General features: G+C 43.7%; 1 protein-coding gene across 5 annotated transcripts; it reads left to right on the forward strand.

Moving 5' to 3' along the window:
- Positions 1-436: 436 nt before the first annotated feature.
- Positions 437-17890, forward strand: tsc1a (TSC complex subunit 1a). 5 transcript variants are annotated; one of them, XM_067520424.1, is made up of 22 exons: positions 437-523; positions 2142-2259; positions 2940-3043; positions 3122-3274; positions 3375-3519; positions 4164-4318; positions 5062-5135; positions 5924-6120; positions 6241-6302; positions 6639-6750; positions 8205-8299; positions 8382-8484; positions 8595-8833; positions 9035-9180; positions 9521-9591; positions 11103-11269; positions 11728-11910; positions 12100-12210; positions 12850-12972; positions 13652-13839; positions 14108-14221; positions 14474-17890. In XM_067520424.1, exons 2-22 carry the CDS (start codon positions 2151-2153, stop codon positions 14967-14969), a joined length of 3147 nt encoding a protein of 1048 aa, XP_067376525.1. In that variant the 5' UTR covers positions 437-523; positions 2142-2150; the 3' UTR covers positions 14970-17890. The 5 variants fall into 5 exon arrangements, with proteins under 5 accessions (XP_067376525.1, XP_067376528.1, XP_067376526.1 ...); XM_067520425.1 differs by lacking the exon at positions 437-523 and adding an exon at positions 585-889; XM_067520426.1 differs by lacking the exon at positions 437-523 and adding an exon at positions 585-804.
- Positions 17891-18871: the final 981 nt, after the last annotated feature.

The raw sequence follows: 18871 nt of genomic DNA on the forward strand, positions 1-18871 counted from the left end.
TGGGTCTGACTAAAATTCAGGCTTTAAAACATTTATGTGTCATTTACTGCCTTTGTGCTTATACACGAATATTTGTAGTAAAAGTTGTGAATAACTAAAATATTTGAAGTGTTTTTTAGAGAGACGTTTAAAGACTGTGTGTGTTTATGTTGCATTGAGGGTCTGTGAGACCGTACTCACTTGGTGGTAAAGTCCATGTCGAGTTGCAAGTCACTTATGATTTTATTAAATCTAAAGTCATCTAATTAATGAGTCTGACTTAGTCACGTGACCTCGCTCAAACGACCTATATAACGAATAGATTAATCGAAACTTTAAACAAAAGTTACAATAGTCAACAAGAGTCACAGTGATTCTCACCACTTTATGGGACGTTAAATAACCAAACTCGGTCGACGGTCGTTTTTCCAATTGTCCCTGAACGCCCCTTGACTGTGATTGACAGCTGAAGGTGTCTGGTTACAGCGGTGGGCGGGACTCTTATTCAACATGGCTGCGCCCTGCTCGGATCAACAGTTCTGAGGTAACACAGCGTTCGTCAAGTTCACCGTTTTCTGTCAGCGTGGTTTGTCTTCGTCACCGAGCCGAGTCCGCCGGTTTCCGAGCCCAGTTAGTGACGTAGCAGCCGCAGGACAGGAAGTTCCCGCTGTCAGCTCCGTTAACTCCTCTGCTAAACTGCGGAGCACACTGACAGCTGTTAGCATGTTAGCTTAGCATTATGTTAGCGGTGAGCTAGCTGCTTTAAAGAATGAGCAGACAGCTGTGACGTGGTAATATAACTAACTACGGGCTTCAAACTCTACGGTCAGTTTCTTTGAAATGGTGACTCTGACGTCATTGGGAGATTACGTAAGACACAGGACTCCGTAGCTGTACTGGATCTCATGAAGTATTGCTTTTTATTTACGTTAAATCCCCCCTCCCCCCCAGGAAAAACTAAAGTTAAAAGTAATCGTCTTAGAGTAAATTACCAACTGTTTTATCGCATGTTTGTTAGGTTATGTTTCTGTTGGAAACAGCTGTAGTTGTTTGACAGCACTAAAATACAGAAAACAAGTGAAAGAGTTCAGTGTCATTCAAAGACAGTAAGAAGAGAAAACAGCTAAAGAGCCCACTGCCAAACGGTCGGTTTGAATATGAAATCAGAATAAATCTCTGAGTGGTCATGGTCATAATCTGACACACTAATCTGCCTCAACAGCTCAGACTCAGAGTTTGACCTAAAACATGACCAGGTTTTTACACAGATTCCAGATAGTCCTAACTAGAAAGAGAACCCAATTTAAATAGAGAGGCAATAAACTAATTTATTTATTGTGGGAAATTATCCAGTCTTTGTGTGTGGACATCAGCATTAACTTCAACTAAACATGACCAGAACGTGTGAATCAGGCCTGCAAATCAGTTTTCTTTCCTCACCACTGAAACACTGGAGCTCAGGGATGTTGGGTAGTTTTCTGCAGGAACTTTACAGCTTTTGTGTGAGATTCAGGTCAAAGCTTGAACTGTTTCTTCTGCCTTAACTGTTTTTGGAAGAACTAATTGTGTTTAAGGTTGTTGTCTTGGTGCTTCTTGGTGCATGGTCCACTTTGTGGTGACACTTTGTCTTTTTCCTTGTTGGGACACAGGTATTCAATTTTTGGTCATTTTCCCCAATTGTAATGCTTTAGTTTCATATGTTTAATCTCTTTTTTTTTCGGTTTATCCCGTGAGTCTCACCACAGCGAATCATTGTCTGCATGTTGATTTGGCACAGTTTTTACGCTGGATGCCCTTCCTGACACAACCCTCCCCAATTTCTACCGGGCTTGGACCGGGACTGCACAGCTGGGGAGGGAAATGGGCTGTTAGGGGTTCAGTGTCTTGCCCAGAGACACTTTGACATATAGCCGGGACCGGGGATCGACCACTGACCCTGTGGTCCATGCGTTCCCTTTATCTAGTTTTAGAGTTTGTGTGAAAGTCTGATCAAGTTACATTCTGTGAATTAGTCTGAAGAAACTGGGTGAAGAACTGTCATGAGAGTTTATCAGGTGTTTGAGGACACAGGTCTCTTAGGGACATGGTCTGGAGTGGTTCCTGAGAGACAAACATTTACCTGAGAACAAGGTGCTGAATAACCGTAATGTGTGTATGTGCAGGTGTTCGTCATGTCCAGGGAGCAGGTGAGTCTCAGTGAGCTCCTTCTCTCATTGGACAGTTCGGAGCTGCAGGAGGCGGAGCAAGTCAGAGCAGCAGTGAATCAGCAGCTCAGCACAGGTGAGTCCACCTGAAGGGAGATCAAGTAGAGTGTCCCCCTGTCTCCATCTCTCTCTGCTAGAGCTGCACGATATTGTAAATACTTAGACATGCATGGGATGTTTTTCTTTCTTTGATATATATTGTAATACAAAAGATTTTTCACTAAACTTCAACAACTTAATTTGAACTGACTGATCTAGAATGAATAGGCAGATATTTGTAGTTGAAACACAAATGAACTACACTCGGCACAGTCATTAAAGGCCCCACTAAGGAAATAGCATGAGGGAGAGCTGGTGGCTGACTAGAGAGTGTAGACACACATCACCTAATCCAAGCTCATGTTCACCGTGTGGGGAAATGCACAAACAGTGCTTGTTTTGGAGTTGTGTTTGCGTTTAACGACACTGTGTGTGTGTGTGTGTGTGTGTGTGTCTCAGCTGTTCTGTAACCTGCACCATAAACATCACAAAGTTAACATCTGTTAATTTGACTCTGAGAATCAGTCAGTTTTCTTACTCAGTCACTCGTGCTGTCGAGCACTGAACAGGTGAGGAAACAAGTTGTTATCACAGAACTTGTTTAACCAACAGTAGTAGTGACGAAGAAGGAATTTGCAGCAATGCATTGTTAAACGTGGACAGCCCTAGTCTCCACCTGTCTCTAGCTGTCAGTGTGACATGCAGTTTTTCTTGCAGACAGAGGAGGTGCTGTCCTCTCCTCTCTGGTGGAGTATTACCTGGACACCTGGTCCTCTCAGGCGGTGGTCGTGCTGTCCTCCATCAGAGAGCCTCATCACAAGGTCAGCGCCATGTCTGTTTTACTCTCCTACTGGTTATTGCAGTATTTCTCACCGTAAACGTGTCTGAACCTTTGTCAGCTGCTGTTGGAGAAGCTGAATGAGTCTCTGAACAGACCTGAGACCCGACTGGCAGGTCTCAGCCTGTTGGGTCACTTGATCCGCAAACAGCCTCCCTGGATCCATCACGTCAGCCACTCTGCCCTGCTGCCCTCCCTGCTGCGCTGCCTCAAGGTACTGAGACTGGGTAGTACTAATACACATTCAATACACACTCAGTAAATACGAATACACACATAAATACACACAACTTACAGTGAGTGTGTTTCCTCAGACCGACACAGATGTGATAGTCCTGATCACCGGAGTCCTGGTCCTCATCACTCTGCTCCCCATGATCCCACAGGCTGGGAAACAACGCATCTACGAATTCTTTGATGTGTTTGGACGCCTCGCATCATGGAGCTACAAAAACCCTGGTAAAACACAGCGTTTTTGAGTATATACAGTACTCGTTAATAGTTTGCAGTATTCAAATTTCTGGGGAAGTTTAAGAGTCCACTATAACCTTTATAGGTGAACTTAGTTTTAGCTCTAAACCTTTGAATGTACGTGTCTGACTGTTCAATGTTTCAGTATTTATTGCATAACGTGTTGTTCTCCAACAAGATGATTAACTTCAACAATCACAGAAATGGTCCATGAATCAGCCCCTAAATGTTCTGGTTCAATGACAGTTTGTATTAAAACCGTCCTCTTCTTTATGCTGTTCACATTTTGACATCATGAGACCAAGAGGACACGAACAACAATTGACAAGTTATTGAGACGTTCATTGTTTTTGTTGTGGTAACTACCACAGTTAGTTTTTGACTTAATAAATAGTTTGAGATGAAGAAATTGCAGGTTTTTTACTTAAATGCTCTACTTTCATGATATAATATGTGTATTGTTATGTGTATTGATTGAGCTGGTGACCTTTGGTGTTGGACATGCTCTGTGCTGACACTTGGAATAAACGTTCTGTCAGGTCTCACTTTGTAAAGTGACCTTGATGAGATTTGTTAATAGAGATAAAATGCTGTTGGAAACATTAACACATCTGCTGTGTTTTCTCCTGCAGGTCATGTACCTGTGGTTTACCTGGTCCACCTCCATGCAGTTGTGTACTCTCTGTTTCACCGTCTGTACGGGATGTTCCCCTGTAACTTCGTCTCCTACCTGAGGCTGCACTACAGCATGAAGGAGAACCTGGACACCTTTCACGAGGTCGTAAAGGTCAGCGCAGCTCATTATTATCAACCTCAAATGTAATCTGAGTGTCGGGGGTATTTTTCTCTAAAATGTAAACCTAAAAGTTTGCCCGGTGGCCACATGGTTCTGGCCAACCACAGCCTCCGAGGTTTGAAGTCCAGCTGGGGGGTTCCCCCCTCCTCTTCTGAACCCCTTTTTGCATAGAAACTGTGGAACTTTGCTTTGTAAATGTCAGAGAATCAGGTCAATGCACAGCGAGAGGTTGTCTCAGTCGGAAGTGTCCTCACATGGAAACATTGTCAACACACCCGTTCGGTTGCTTCAAATCTTCCTGTTCAGGGCTGAGCAGCGTCCTCTATCCACAGGCAGGCTCACTCACATTAGCCTGCCAGCCCCCTAGGACGAAGTCCGGGTAAAGTCCGGGTAATGTCTGGGCCTTCTCACTTGGACACTTGAATTCTCACATGCTGCTCCTCCAGAGAAGTTCAGGTTCCAGCATGTGTGAAAGCGGCTAAAGTTTCCTGTCCACTCTTCACTGAAAACTATCAAATAATTAAGGAAAACAGCATAAAAATACGGTAGTTGTATTTGTCAAGTGTGACTTTAATGACGTGTGGGGACTGTAGCAGCTGCTGTACTGGATTCTCTTACACACAAATAGCTGCTGTAAATATCAGCTGCTGCTGTTCTCAGATAACAGATTCAGAATGTCACCTGTCCATTTATCAGGCTCTCTACAAACTCTGCTCTGTGTCTTTGTCCCTCAGCCCATGCTGGAACATGTCAGGGTTCATCCTGAGTTGGTCACAGGGACTCAGGACTATGAACTGGACCCATCCAGGTCAGTACTCAGTAAAACACTCAGATTTGATTCAGTGCAGGTGGAACCAAGTTTTTGATGTTTTCTAATGCAAGAAAAAAACTATCAGGGTCTTTAAATGAAATCTGTAAATGGTTACACGTCACATGTTCTGATCATCATGAGAAGAAACAGGTTGCTTCTCAACCACAGAGACAGTCAGCCTGATGCAAACAGCAGTCAAATAGATTTGTGGCTCCACATGAGAGGATAAGAGAATTTACAACGGCAGTTTCTGGAAAAGTTGGGACACAGTGTAAATGTAAATAGCAAACACTGACACAGAGAAATGTGATTGCGTTTTGAAAAACATTTGCTCAATTTTAATTGGATGTCAGCAATGTGTTTCAAAAAAGTTGCGACAGAAAACTGACATGTTGTGTGAGGCTAAAAAGAAGCTGCTAGAACATCTCATGTGGACCATTTCATAATTGGGCATAAAAAAATCATCCTGGTGCAGCTAAGTCTCATCACTCAGTGTTTGTGGATTTCATAAATCTACACTTACAAATATTAAAAGATGCGGAGAATCCACAGACGTCTCTTTAAGAAGGAACATGACCAAAAGCCCAAAACTGAAAGGTCACGAAAACTAAAAGAGTTGGTTCACAAACAGAGTCCTGTAAAGAAGACATGATGCAACACAGTGGGAAACATGTCCCAGTCAAGACAGGGTTTTCTTCTACTATGTGGTATTAGTACTCTTACCGCAGTAAAGTTGTTGAGTAGCTGCAGAACCCAGTGATGTGGTATGTGTGTCTCTGTCTCAGGTGGAGGTGTTATGAAGTCCATGACATTGTGATCGAGTGTTCCAGATTCTCTCTGGACCCTCTGGAGTCTTCCTGTGAGGACGACATTTACTCCTCCACCTCATCCTCACCTAGACCTCCCACACTGTCCTCCCCCCTCCCTCACCTGGACCTCAGTCCCAGTCCTTACGCAGACAGTGTCAGCAGCTCAGATGCAGGTCAGCACTCTGTTTGTCTCTCAAACACATGTCCAACTTCAGCAAGATGCTGCAGCTTTTGTTACAGACTGTACAGAGTTGAATTAATAATTTATGGAGTGTTTAATTATGTGTGTTCAGGAAGTTCAGTGTGTCCCTCAGGGTCTGGACGTCCTCTGACGCTCCACAGCTCCTACATACAGGTAACACTGCCTGTGTCTTTGTTAATAACCTCAACAGTCTGCTGCTGCTCAGTGAACAGTTCACATTCTGAGACTGATCAGAACCGCGTCCACACTTAACGTCTGAACTGTGACGGTCACTGAGCCTTGTGCAGGAAGCAGCAACACATCATTGACATTTCACACCACCTGTGGTATTTGCCTCTAATTATGAGGTGTGAACAAAGTGTACAGGTTGGATCAACAACATGACGTGTTGCAGACATGTTAGTGTTTATTCCCTGGATGGTTCATTAATCAGTGATCAGCTGGTGGATGTGGATCCACAGTAAACACTGACCGTTTGTGTGTGTTCAGACTGGTGATCTCACCTGGAGCCACTCCTCTCACTGCGGTTTGTCCACACCCCCACCTGAACCTGCTGCTATAGGCCCTGCCCATCAACTGAGCAGAACCCCCTCCATCTCAGGTCACACACACACACACGCTCGATTAAACATACAGTGCCTTGCGAAAGTATTCATACCCCATTACATTTTCCAAGCTTTGCCACATTACACACATAAATGTAATTTAATGGGGTTTTATGTGATAACCAACACAAATTGGTACATAATTGTGAAATGAAAGGAAAATGATGAATAGTTTTCAAAAGTTTTTACAAATAAATATGTGAAATGTGTGGGTTGCATTTGTGTTCAGCCACACACACACACAGAGTCAATACTTTTTAAAACCACCTTATATGCATCTAGAGAATGAAACTTTTGCACATTCTTCTTTGCAAAATAACTCAAGCTCAGTCAGGTTGGATGGAGAGCGTCCGTGAACAGCAGTTAAAGTCTTGCCACAGATTCTTAAATGGCTTTAGGTCTGGACTTTGACTGGGTCATACTAACACGTGAACATGCTTTGATCTAAACCATTCCACTGTTTAGGGTCATTGCTGGAAGGTGAAAATCTGCCCCAGTCTCAACCGGTTTTCCTGTTGCCCTGTATTTGGTTCCATGCATCTTCCCATCAACTCTGACCAGCTTCAATGTCCCTGCTGAAGAAAATCATCCCCACAACATGATGCTGCCACCACCATGTTTCACAGTGGGGATGGTGTGTTCAGGGTGATGTGCAATGTTAGGTTTCCACCACACAGCGTTTTGCATTTAGGCCAAAAATTTTAATCTGATGTGACCAGAGGACCTTCTTCCACATGTTTGCTGTGTCCCCCACACGGCTTGTGGGGACTCTCTGCAGCTCCTCCAGAGTTACCATGGGCCTCTTGGCTGCTTCTCTGATTAACGCTCTCTTTGCCCGGCCTGTCAGTGTAGGTGGACGGCCATGTCTTGGTAGGTTTGCAGTTGTGCCACACTCTGTTTTAAGATGATAGATTGTTCAGTGCCCTGTGAGATTTAAGAGCTTGGGATGTTTTTTATAGCCTAACCCTACTTTAAACTACTCCACAACTTTATCCCTGGTCTGTTCTTTGGACTTCATGAGGCTTTTTGTTCACTAATGTTCTCTAACAAACCTCTGAGGGTTTTGCAGAACAGCTGTAATTATGCTGAGATTGAACTACACACAGCTGGACTCTACATACTAATTAGGCGACTTCTGAAGACAATTGGTTTCACTGGATTTTAGTAAGTGGTATCAGAGTAAAGGGGCCGAATACAAATGCATGTTACACTTTTCAGATATTTGTTTTTAAAACATTTTCCTTTCACTTCACAATTATGTGCCACTCTTTATTGATCTGTCACATAAAATCCCAATAAATACAGTTATGTTTGTGGTTGTAACGTGACAAAATGTGGGAAAGTTCAAGGGATGATAATACTTTTGCAAGGCACTGCAGTTGCTTGCTTTGTTTGTTTTTACTCTGATTCCAACTAAAGACAAACTTCTGTACTTCTGTCGTGTCTCCAGGGACAAAATGTGTCTCAGCAGCCTCTGTACCTGTCACACCGCAGACTGAGGATAACCCAGGTGTCGTCGCTCCACCTCCTGATGACCACAACCAGGTGAGATCAGAACCACGGACAGATGTTAAGATCTGTTCTCCTCAGCGGGAGGCTTTTATTTTGAAGGACACTGTCTTCACAGGTGAAGTTGCAGCCCACTACAGAGCGTGAGAGGACATCTTTTCATCTAATCACAGAGGACGAGGAGAGAGACCAGAGTGACTTCATCAACAGCGGCAGTGAAGGTGAGCTAATCACCTGATCGACCTCTGCAGACACCTGGATGTTTTGTTTCACACGTGTCGCTCTTTGTGTTAAAGGGAACATGAACCTGAACCTCTTTTTCTGTCCCCAGAGATCATTTCAGGTGACCCCCACCTGCCTGTCGTCCTCACCTCCACCCCCAGCCGTGATTGTCCATCATCAGCTTCATCTGTCCCACCTCCTCCCTCCTCCCTCTGCTTCACCCCCCCTCACCCATCCTCCACCTCCTCTCACAGATTAGAGGACCAACGACCCGCCCCCCCATATGAACCCCTGTTTGAGCTCGCTCTGCCCCAAGCTGCCACGCTCTTCATCAGGAGGAAGACTCAGGTAAAATCAACTAGACTGAACTGGATCAGGAACGAAAGAAGCATGAAAGGAGAGGATAGGGAGAAAGGAAGGATGAGAGAATAGAAGGATGAAGTGGAAAAGAAAAGGATGAAAGGATTGAAAATTAAAAACACTCATTAAAGTAAAATAAAAGTTAAAGTAATTTTGATTGATGCGTCTTGTTCCTGTTTTGTCCTGTAGGAGGCACTGGAGAAAGCAGCAGGGCAGCAGGAGAAGAGAGGAGAGGGGGAGGAAAGGGACACGGATCACACCTCTGTCTCTCCTCTGGAGGCTTTGGACCAGATGATTGTCCACGGACACGACGCCCACGAACGCCTCAGCATGAGGTGACACTGTTGGCACCAAACAGTTTCCCATTAAATCCCTCGGTGTGATTATGTTTTCCTAACCAATCATAGTTTGAGGCTTCAGTTCAGGAATTCTTCCAGAAAAGAAAGCAAAGTCAGTCGACCTAATCAGTCAGTTAAACCTAATCAGCTTTTCTGAGCTCTGACGCAGCTCTGAACCCAAAGACTAATGCACATCACTACAATCTCGAATGTAAAATAATAAAAAAACTGAGCTGGTTTTAGGTTTGGGTTAGTGACACCTTGTAGTCTAGGTCAGGGTAGGGTGGTGGGGGGGTCCTCACAGCTGTGGAGGGATCATTGTGCGTTTGTGTTGCAGGTTGTCGGCAGTGAATAAGCCGCTGGATCGGAGCCATTTTGGAGGTAAACAGCAGAGCATTAAAAGCAAAGGTACCTGAAGCTAACACGAACAACACTCGCACTCACCTCATTAATACGTCATTAACCTGATGGTGTCTGGGAGTGAACCTCATCTGCGAGGTGAAAACACCCCCACACATTCAGACAAAGTCACTGGCAGGACATGGACACTGGTCGCTTTCAGTTTCCAACCCAGTTAATGTTCTGGTTCAGTCGATTTGACCCGAAGTGCTGCTTCTGATGCAGCTGAAACAGTCACGACTGAAGTGACAAACCGTGCTCTGAAGGTACAGATCAAAAGCTGCGGTTCCCCTTTGGTGCAGCACATTGAGGCAGAAAGAAACAGACATAATCAGTGATTTAAAAATATTCCGAATTTTAGCATGTGATTTTTTTATACTCTTATTGAAATAAAACACAAACTGACCTGTGTAGTTCTAACAGAAGGCTGGAGTTTGGACCCATGTGCACATCTAGTTTGTACATTTCTGTTTTAAATCACTCCTTCCTGTGCGAGTTATGTATTAAAACTAACGTGAATAATGGTGTAACTGACTAACTGACCACTAACTCCTCACTAACTGGACTGACCAAAGTCCTCTGACCTGCTTCTTTTGAAGAAACTCTGGACACGAACAGAACCATTAGCAATTGTCACAGTCTCTATAGGAAACTTGCTGCTCTCAGTGACATTCGTCTTTAACTTTTTAATGTTTCTTTTTTGACCGTTAGTTGTCGTCTGCACATGCTGTGATAGTAGTTCCTAGTTAGTTTCTGCACCTTTTTCCGTGTTAACCATTCAGCGTGTAGTTTGGACATAATGTCAATATTTCATTTTTTTACATCACCGTTCTCATCAACGTGGATATTCACACACAAACCTTCAGCCAATAAAAAAGTCTCGCCAATCTTTCATTGGACGCCTTTATCTTAGCTTACAGCACACATTTACTTCAGTGAGCTTATGCAACGTCGGAACATTTTCATCCAGAGGCGCATTAATTATTATCCAAGATCATGAACTGATTAAGAGTGAAATTTCTCCAGCACATCCCAGAGATTCTCAGTGGGGTTAAGGTAGAAGATCCATGTGTAAAATAATGTCTCATTCCCTCTGAACGCTCTTATAATTTGAGCCTGATGAATCCCGGCTTTGTCATCTTGAAATATGCCTCTGATATGAGAGAAGAAAAACCTGGTCAGTATGTACAGGTCAGCTGACCTCATCTTTTTAGCGCACAACACTGCTAAACACAAACCCGACCAACTGCAGGTTTGTACATGTACATAAGTTCATCAGCCTCTCTTCTTACCCTTCAAACCTGTACCCATCAGCCCAGCACAGTCCAGCAGGATGACACCTTTTCCCCCGTTAGCCCCACTGTTCTCTGCGGTCACACTGCACCTGAAACTCTGAAGTCTTCCTGCAGGGCTTTAAACGCACCACTTTCAGACTGGAATGGGAACAAACAGATACATTTCCACACGTGATGCTGACACATCTTTCTGTCCGTTGTCTTTCTGTCGTCTTGGTGCCTCAGGTCCGGCCCCGGCCGACGAGCTTCAGTTTCTGAGGAGTCAGCTTTTGCTGGTCCACGGTCAGCTTCAGTACGAACGCTTCAAACGGCAGCAGCACGCCATCAGAAACCGCCGTCTGCTGCGGAGAGTCATCAATACCACAGCGCTGGAGGAGCAAAGTGTTGCCATGGTAACACATGAATTAACAGTGTTTCAGTCCAGTGTTTTAAAGATGCTGTTTGTGCAGGTATTTCATGGTTCTAACCTGCTTAAACGTTTACTTTTAGTTTCCTTTTAGTTTTGTTCTTAGTTTCAGTTTTCAGTCTTCTTCCTTCTCTCCATCTTCTTTGCTGTTTTTGTTTTTGTTCTTCAGATCCTTCTTTCTTTAGTTTCTCCTTAAGTCTTCCGTCATTGTTGAGTTCTTCCAATATTTATTCATCTGAAAATCAGATGTGTGATGTTGTGTGAGGTCATGTGATTAGAAAAATCTCAGCACACAAACAATCCATCTTTAATACAGAGACAAACAGCTCAGTCCGGGTGATCTCTGACCTTTCTTCAGATGACAGACTTTAAGTTTAACTGTAATCACGCATGTTGCAGTGACCCTGTTTTACCAGCTTCCTGTTTGTGTGTTGTGTGCTGCAGAAGGCCCAGCTGGCCGTTCAGGACGAGGAGATCCGGTCTCTGAAGCGGAGTCTGGAGGAAGAACATAGACGATACATACAGCTGCAGCAGGACACACACAAACACACCAAGCAGCTGCAGACACACATCCAACAGCTGCTGCTGCGACAACAAGAGGAGCAGAGAGAAAACCAGAGACTGCAGGTAAACATACCTGTACAACTGAACACAATTCAGCATCATCAGAGAGCTTCCTAATAATCCGAGCCCTCGTATGTGTAAATATCTGAATATGAGGTCGTCCAGCACGACTCCAAGATCTCAATAATGAACTCAGAAATTGAGAAATACTGATTGTATCTGTACCATCTGTGCTGTGATTGACTGTTTCAGAGTGAGCTTCAGGAGTGTCAGAGCAGGCTGAGGGACCTGGAGGCGGAGCTTCAGAGAGCCAATAACAAAGCCTATAATGCAGAACACCAGCTGACCCAGCTGTCACTCAAGGTGAGGAGATGACCCGTTGGCTTGTCGCATTCTAAGGTTTCAACTCTCAGCATCTGTTGAAGAGAAACTACACAGTCAATGATTTGTTTGTGCTGTTCACATCATCAGGTGATTTGTGCGTCTAGTTTCTGTTGGTTTGGACACAAACCCTGATTCTTTCGCTTGATTCTAGCGGCCGACTTCCTCTGTGTAACAGCCCACATTCCCAAACCCACCCTGCCCAGCAGAGGGTCACATGGCACTCAAAGATTTATTTCTATATTATTCAAACTGTCTGGGTTATCTTAATGTGGATATATTTAACATGAAACCATTTGAGTTGGTCACTGAACTGTGTTGCAGAGATGATTCTACACTCTTATCAGACGTTGTACAAATATATTTTTGAAATATACATCGATTCTAATGTGGTTCTGAATTCAAATCATTGCAATTTTGTTTTCAGTTTTAATCAAATGTTAAGTTAGCAAATTTGTTACTAAATTTTATTATGCATTGAAAGTTGACCACAGGCCTCCCTGCTATTGGTTCCTTGCACAGTAACTTGATATTGAACACAAATGTGAAAGTTCTGCTGCAGTGTGACTGATTATTGGACATATACTACAAAACCGATATGTGCTGTGTGTGTCTCTGCAGCTGTGCAGCAGTGAGCAGCTGCAGCAGCAGATCTTCCTGCTGAACCAGCAGCTTGTCCTGCTCAGAGAAACCAACCGAGCTCTGACAGAACGACTAGAGGCCGGAGACACCGACCGCTGCACGGTAACAGCGACTCCTGACAACACGGAAAAACACAGCACTGCTCTCTGTTCCCTTTTTAATACTGCTGACAAGCTGCTTTTAGATTTTACTGGAAACTTGGAGAAAAATATTGGGACCCTTTGCTGCAGTTGAGCTGTTTTCTGTAGCCCGTAGCTTCCAGTTCCACCAGTGCAGATCTGTAGCGTTGCACGTGACGCTGTTTTGGTCTGTTCTGTTCTCTGCATCAGGAGCTTTTCAGAACCCGAGCTTCTTCTTGTGGTGCCGACCTTTCCTTGTTTTTTTCCCCCACAGCTTTCAATTGTGTTCATGTTCCAACCTTCATAGTGCTGTAGCTGATGGAAAAAGTCATACAGATATGAACAATATGGATCTGATTTGTATTTCTAAACATTTATTAATCATCATAATGATTCCACACAGTGTTATTACTGGCAGAAGGATAAAAGGATTAAAGTGCTACCTGATGTGTGGGTTAAGCTGTTTTCAGTGTGTTTGAGAAGCAGCTTCTGTCATAAATAGACAAAGGGCAGAGAGGATTCTGAGATGAGCCCTGGTGCAACTGGTGGAACCACGAGCACCGACTAGACTTGACCATCACATGGAATTGCAGGGTTAATGACACTTGTTCATTTCTCTACTCTTCTGGAACTGAACCCTTTCAGTCATGTCTCTGTTGCAGGAGGCCTCCATGCTGCAGTGCAGTGTGGGTAAGGAGTACCAGCGTCTGAAGGAAAGCGAGGTCCTGCACAGGCAGAAACTAGAAGCGGCCAATCACAGGATCACTGAGCTGGAGAATTTGCTGGCCAAGAAAGACCAGCTGATTCTGGATCAGAAGAAACTCCTGGAGGACACCAAGACCCAGAGCAGGTCAGACACTGCTGAGGTTTTAAGTGTCAGCGTTTAAATAATGTGGGAACTTGTGTTTAAAGCTAAAAACAAACAAAAAAATCCATAAAATGTTATTTTTGGATTTCTATCAACGCATCACGACACCAATCTGCAGAAACAGCTTTTACTAACCTGCAGTTAGTTTTAGTTATTGTTCAGTGTCTCGATCCAGAAGAAACTGCTTCAGTTACCATTGTGAAAACCTGAGTTTACACCTGTAATGACAGCTGCTGTGTGTCTCTGTCAGAGCGGAGCTGTCGGCCTGCGACAGTCGCTGTGTCGCCCTGAGGAGGGTCACCCAGACGCTGCAGACGGAGATGCTTCACCTGTACAGTCAGGTGCAGCTGGATGTCAGCAGCAGGTAAAGAGTCATTTACCTTTAATGAACATGTGATTTATAAGGAACAAACATTTCCCTTCCACTATCGTATCTACAGAAGAAGTGAAAATATCATCTGTTTAACACTGTGGGTACATGGCTGGTTGGTTGAGCACTGACAGCTGAAAAAAAAACTGGTTAGTTTAGACTGTTAAATCTGAAATTAAAAAGAATATGAATTCAGCAATCAGTTGTTGGTACATGTGAGGTCATGTGATGTCATCTCTCCGTCAGGCCAAACAGCAGCGTCGTGTTTCCCGCCGCTCAGAGCAGCCACGACTTCTGTCTCCAATCTTCTTCTGTTGTAATAAATGGAGGTGTTGAAGCCCTCTCCACCTCCCCGCTGCACCTCCCATCCTGCTCCTCCTCCCCCACATCCCTCTCCCCCATCGACTCCCCCCTGGTCATCGGCTCCTACCTAGAACAGCAAGCACGGCAGCTGTTCAGACCGACCACTCACGGCCAAGAGGAGGAGGAAGAAGGGGAGGTGCAGGAAGACAACAAGGAGCCTGTGGAGGCCCAGCCAGAGAGCCCTCCGCTGGGTCAGGAGGTGGAGGAGGCCACAATCCTGGCAGCCATCCCTGAGACGGAGCCTCTGAGCCAGGCTGCAGCTCCCAGGCTCCCTGGTTCTGACCCCCCAGCCCCCCGTGCAGACCTGAGCCTCGCTGTCCGACAGACGAGATATGAACTGAGCATCATGGACTACGACGAGACTCTGCCGGAGTACTGACGGAGGGCCGGAGACCATCTGTGGAGACAGGGAGGTTAGATGGAGGTGGATAAGGAGAGAGAGATGTTTAGTGTGTAGATGTCTAATGTTTGTTGTGTGTCATTCTTATTTTTACATCATCTGAGTGTGAACGTCATGATGAGGAGACTGGGACCTCGTCCTCTGAGAATCAGTTCCACTGTTTATTTCCATCCAGTCAGATCATAGACACAATAGAAGCAAACCAGACGTCCCTCATTTGGTTAAAATGTTATCTACCCAACTTCTCTTCATTGTTTCAGGCCCATAATCACAAATTATAAACTATGTATTTATATTCTGCAGGGTTTTTTAAAAACAAAGCACAGAATATTTATAAGATTATAAGTGATTTACAAAGACACACAGTATTGTTCAAAATAATAGCAGTACAATGTGACTAAGCAGAATAATTCGGGTTTTTAGTATATTTTTTATTGCTACGTGTCAAACAAGTTACCAGCAGGTGCAGTAGATTCTCAGAAAACAAACAAGACCCAACATTCATGATATTCACACTCTTAAGACTGTGCAACTGGGCAATTAGTTAAAAGGGGTGTGTTCAAAAAAATAGCAGTTTGGTATTCAACCACTGAGGTCATCAATTTAGTGAAAAAACAGGTGTGAATCAGGTGGCTCCTATTTGAGGATGAAGCCAGCACTTGTTGAACATGCATTTGAAATCCTGAGGAAAATGTTCTGATGAGCAGAATACTTTGATTAAAAAGTTGATTGGAGAGGGGAAAACCTATAAAGAGGTGCAAAAATTATAGGCTGTTCAGCTAAAATGATCTCCAATGCCTTAAAATGGAGCAAACCCAGAGAGACGTGGAAGAAAACGGAGGACAACCATCAAAATGGATGGAAGAATAAGCAGAATGGCAAAGGCTCAGCTGGAGTTACCTGTAAGTACTGTGACAGTTAGAAGGTGTCTGTGTGAAGCTAATCTATTTTCAACAATCCCCCACAAAGACCCTCTGTTAAAAAAAGCCATGTGCAGAAGAGGTTACAATCTGCCAAAGAACACATCAACTGGCCTAAAGAGAAATGGAGGAACATTTTGTGGACTGATGAGTAAAATGGTTCTTTATGGGTCCAAGGGCCACAAACAGTTTGTGAGATGACCCAAAAACTCTGAATTCAAGCCACAGTACACAGTGAAGACAGTGAAACCTGGTGGTGGAGGCATGTGGGTGTGTTTCTCCTATTTATCACATACCAGGGATCATGGATCAGTTTGCATATGTCAAAATACTTGAAGAAGTCATGTTGCCTTATGCTGAAGAGGACATGTCCTTGAAATGGTTGTTTCAACAAGACAGTGACCCCAAACACACTGGTAAACGAGCAAAGTCTTGGTTCTAAACCAACAAAATGAATGTTATGGAGTGACCAGCACAATGCCTGGACCTTAATCCAATCGAGAACTTGTGGGCTGATATCAAAAATGCTGTTTCTGAAGCAAAACCAAGAAATGTACATGAATTGTGGAATGTTGTTAAAGAATCATGGGGTGAAATAACAGCTGAGAGGTTGACTCCATGCCACACGGATGTGAAGCAGTTTTAAAAAACTGTGGTCATACAACTAAATATTCACAGGATGCTAAATCCTAGAAACAACAACGTTTGTACTAAATAGTTGTAGTAGATTTTGTACAGTCAACAGCAGACACTGCTATTTATTTGAACACAGCCCTTTTAACTAACTGCCCAGTTGCACAGCTTTAAGAGCTGCATATCATGAATGCTGGGTCTTGTTTGTTTTATGAGAATCTACTGCACCTGCTGGGAACCTGTTTCCCACATAGCAATAAAAAAATATAGTAAAAACCTGGATTATTCTGCTTAGTCCTGTTGTACTGCTGTTATTTGGAACAATACTGCTCTCAACTCAGGCAAAGCTCACTTACTAAAAACTGAGAAGTGTCCCAGTGTTACCTTGCAGAGGCCAACAACTTATTAAAGCCAAAAATATGGAACGTCATCAGGAAATCATTATGATTTTGAAACAATCCAAAAGCAGCTGTACTAATGTGCTGTGAAACGTCCCTGTTGTTTCATGTACTGAAATTAGACCCTTCTTTGTCTTGAAACTTATCACATGGTGCTGCAGCAGTGTAGAAACACTAAACTCAAACAGTATCTATGCACCTGCCCTGAGTGATTGTTATTAAAGCTGCACTATATTCAGGTTCTGGGGGACACAGCAGTCTGTGGTTTCCTATTTCCTAACAGCAGCAGAGTTTGTGGGGTTCCACAGGGTTCTAGACGTGCTCCTAGAGTTTGCTATAAGAACAACCTTTATTGTCATTGAGCACATATACATGTTACAATGGAATTCTTTCTCTGCATTTAACCCCTCCCCCTGGGGGGAGCAGTGGGGCACCCTCAGGGGGGCACCGGAGGAGCTAGCGCCGACTGTCTCGCTAAGGGACACACCTGGTGGGTAGCCTGGGATTTTGATCCTGCTGATTTACCCATTGAGCTAACAGGCAGCTAAACCATCAGACAGTTTCTCCCCAGTGTGTCTACAGGTTTTTCTGGAGTATAAACCCCACATACAACCCCTCACCCATGAGTAAGTGAGCATCAGTGACCACAGACATCAGTCAGAACCCCCTCATCTGAACACAGACATCAGACTGACGCTCAGCTAAGTGTTGCTCTTTTAAGTATCCAAACCCTGATAAGCTCCAGTACAACTGCACTTTACTGACAGACAAACCAAAGACCTCCTCCAGTCCTCTGTAGAACTGAGTCCACTTTAAACCCGAATTGTCTTACTCGTCAGGAGTGTGTTCACCTCAGAAACATGTAAATCTGTGCTTTTTGCTTTTGTGTTTCACCAGCTTAATGAGAACAAATCAACTGTGAACACTACAAATAAAGGTTTAAACAATCTGGGCTTTGCTCCTTTATTAGTCCTGGTTTAGGGAAGAGATTCATGTCCCACTAGTGATAAAGCGCTTGATTATGAAATGTTTAAAGTAACATGATTATAACTTGTAACACAGCTGTGATTAGAAATGGAGTAAAAAGTACAGATATTTGCTCTAAGATGTTGTGGAGTAAAAGTTAAATCTACTTAAGTAAAGTACAGATGTGTGAACAATGTACGTACTTACAGTAAGGAAGTACTTTTACTTCCATTGCTGAGGACAATGACTGATGAGGGGATACTACCCTGCTGGAAACTCTATGAAGGTTTTACCTGGTCAGTCAGTTGATCTGAACCTCATCGAGCTTGTTTGGGCAGAATTTGTAAACACTGCCCAACCAGCACAGCAGGTTTTACAGAGGAAATTGCAGCTGAATATCTGCAAAAAATGATCAGATGCATCAGGTTTATTTTATGTAACAATTGGGACCTTTTGGGAATTAAGTAACAATTATAAAGAAAATCTGCTTTGACAATTATTCTGTCATTTTTCATTTTGTGTTTTTGATCCATTTATAACTATTTGATTAAATAAAATCAACAGGGTAAAATACATAATCATGTAAGTGTTTTATCTGCTAGTCTGTGTATATACTGTATTAAATTGTACTAAACTGTTTTACACCTAAATTGGATGTTGTTTGAAAACTCACGGTATTATGAAGAGCTCCACAAAGAATCCGGTTTGACACTGTGGCTTTAGACCAGAATAACCTGGGTGGGTATGGAGACAGGTTAGACAGTAATGGAGGCCACAGCCCCGAGGTCACGGTCGGAATCCTCACAGGTCAAGGTGCTGCTTTAAAACCCAGTATGGCTCCTGATGCTGCTTTTACGGAGCACAGCAAACAAGACTCACCTGCACAGGTAAGGGGGCAGTTTGACAGTTTTTAACTTATATTTTAGGTTTTTAACTGATATTTAGCTGAAATATCTCAAGGCTA

This window comes from Channa argus, chromosome 11, assembly GCF_033026475.1.
Source record: "Channa argus isolate prfri chromosome 11, Channa argus male v1.0, whole genome shotgun sequence".
Classification (NCBI taxonomy): Eukaryota; Metazoa; Chordata; class Actinopteri; order Anabantiformes; family Channidae; genus Channa; species Channa argus.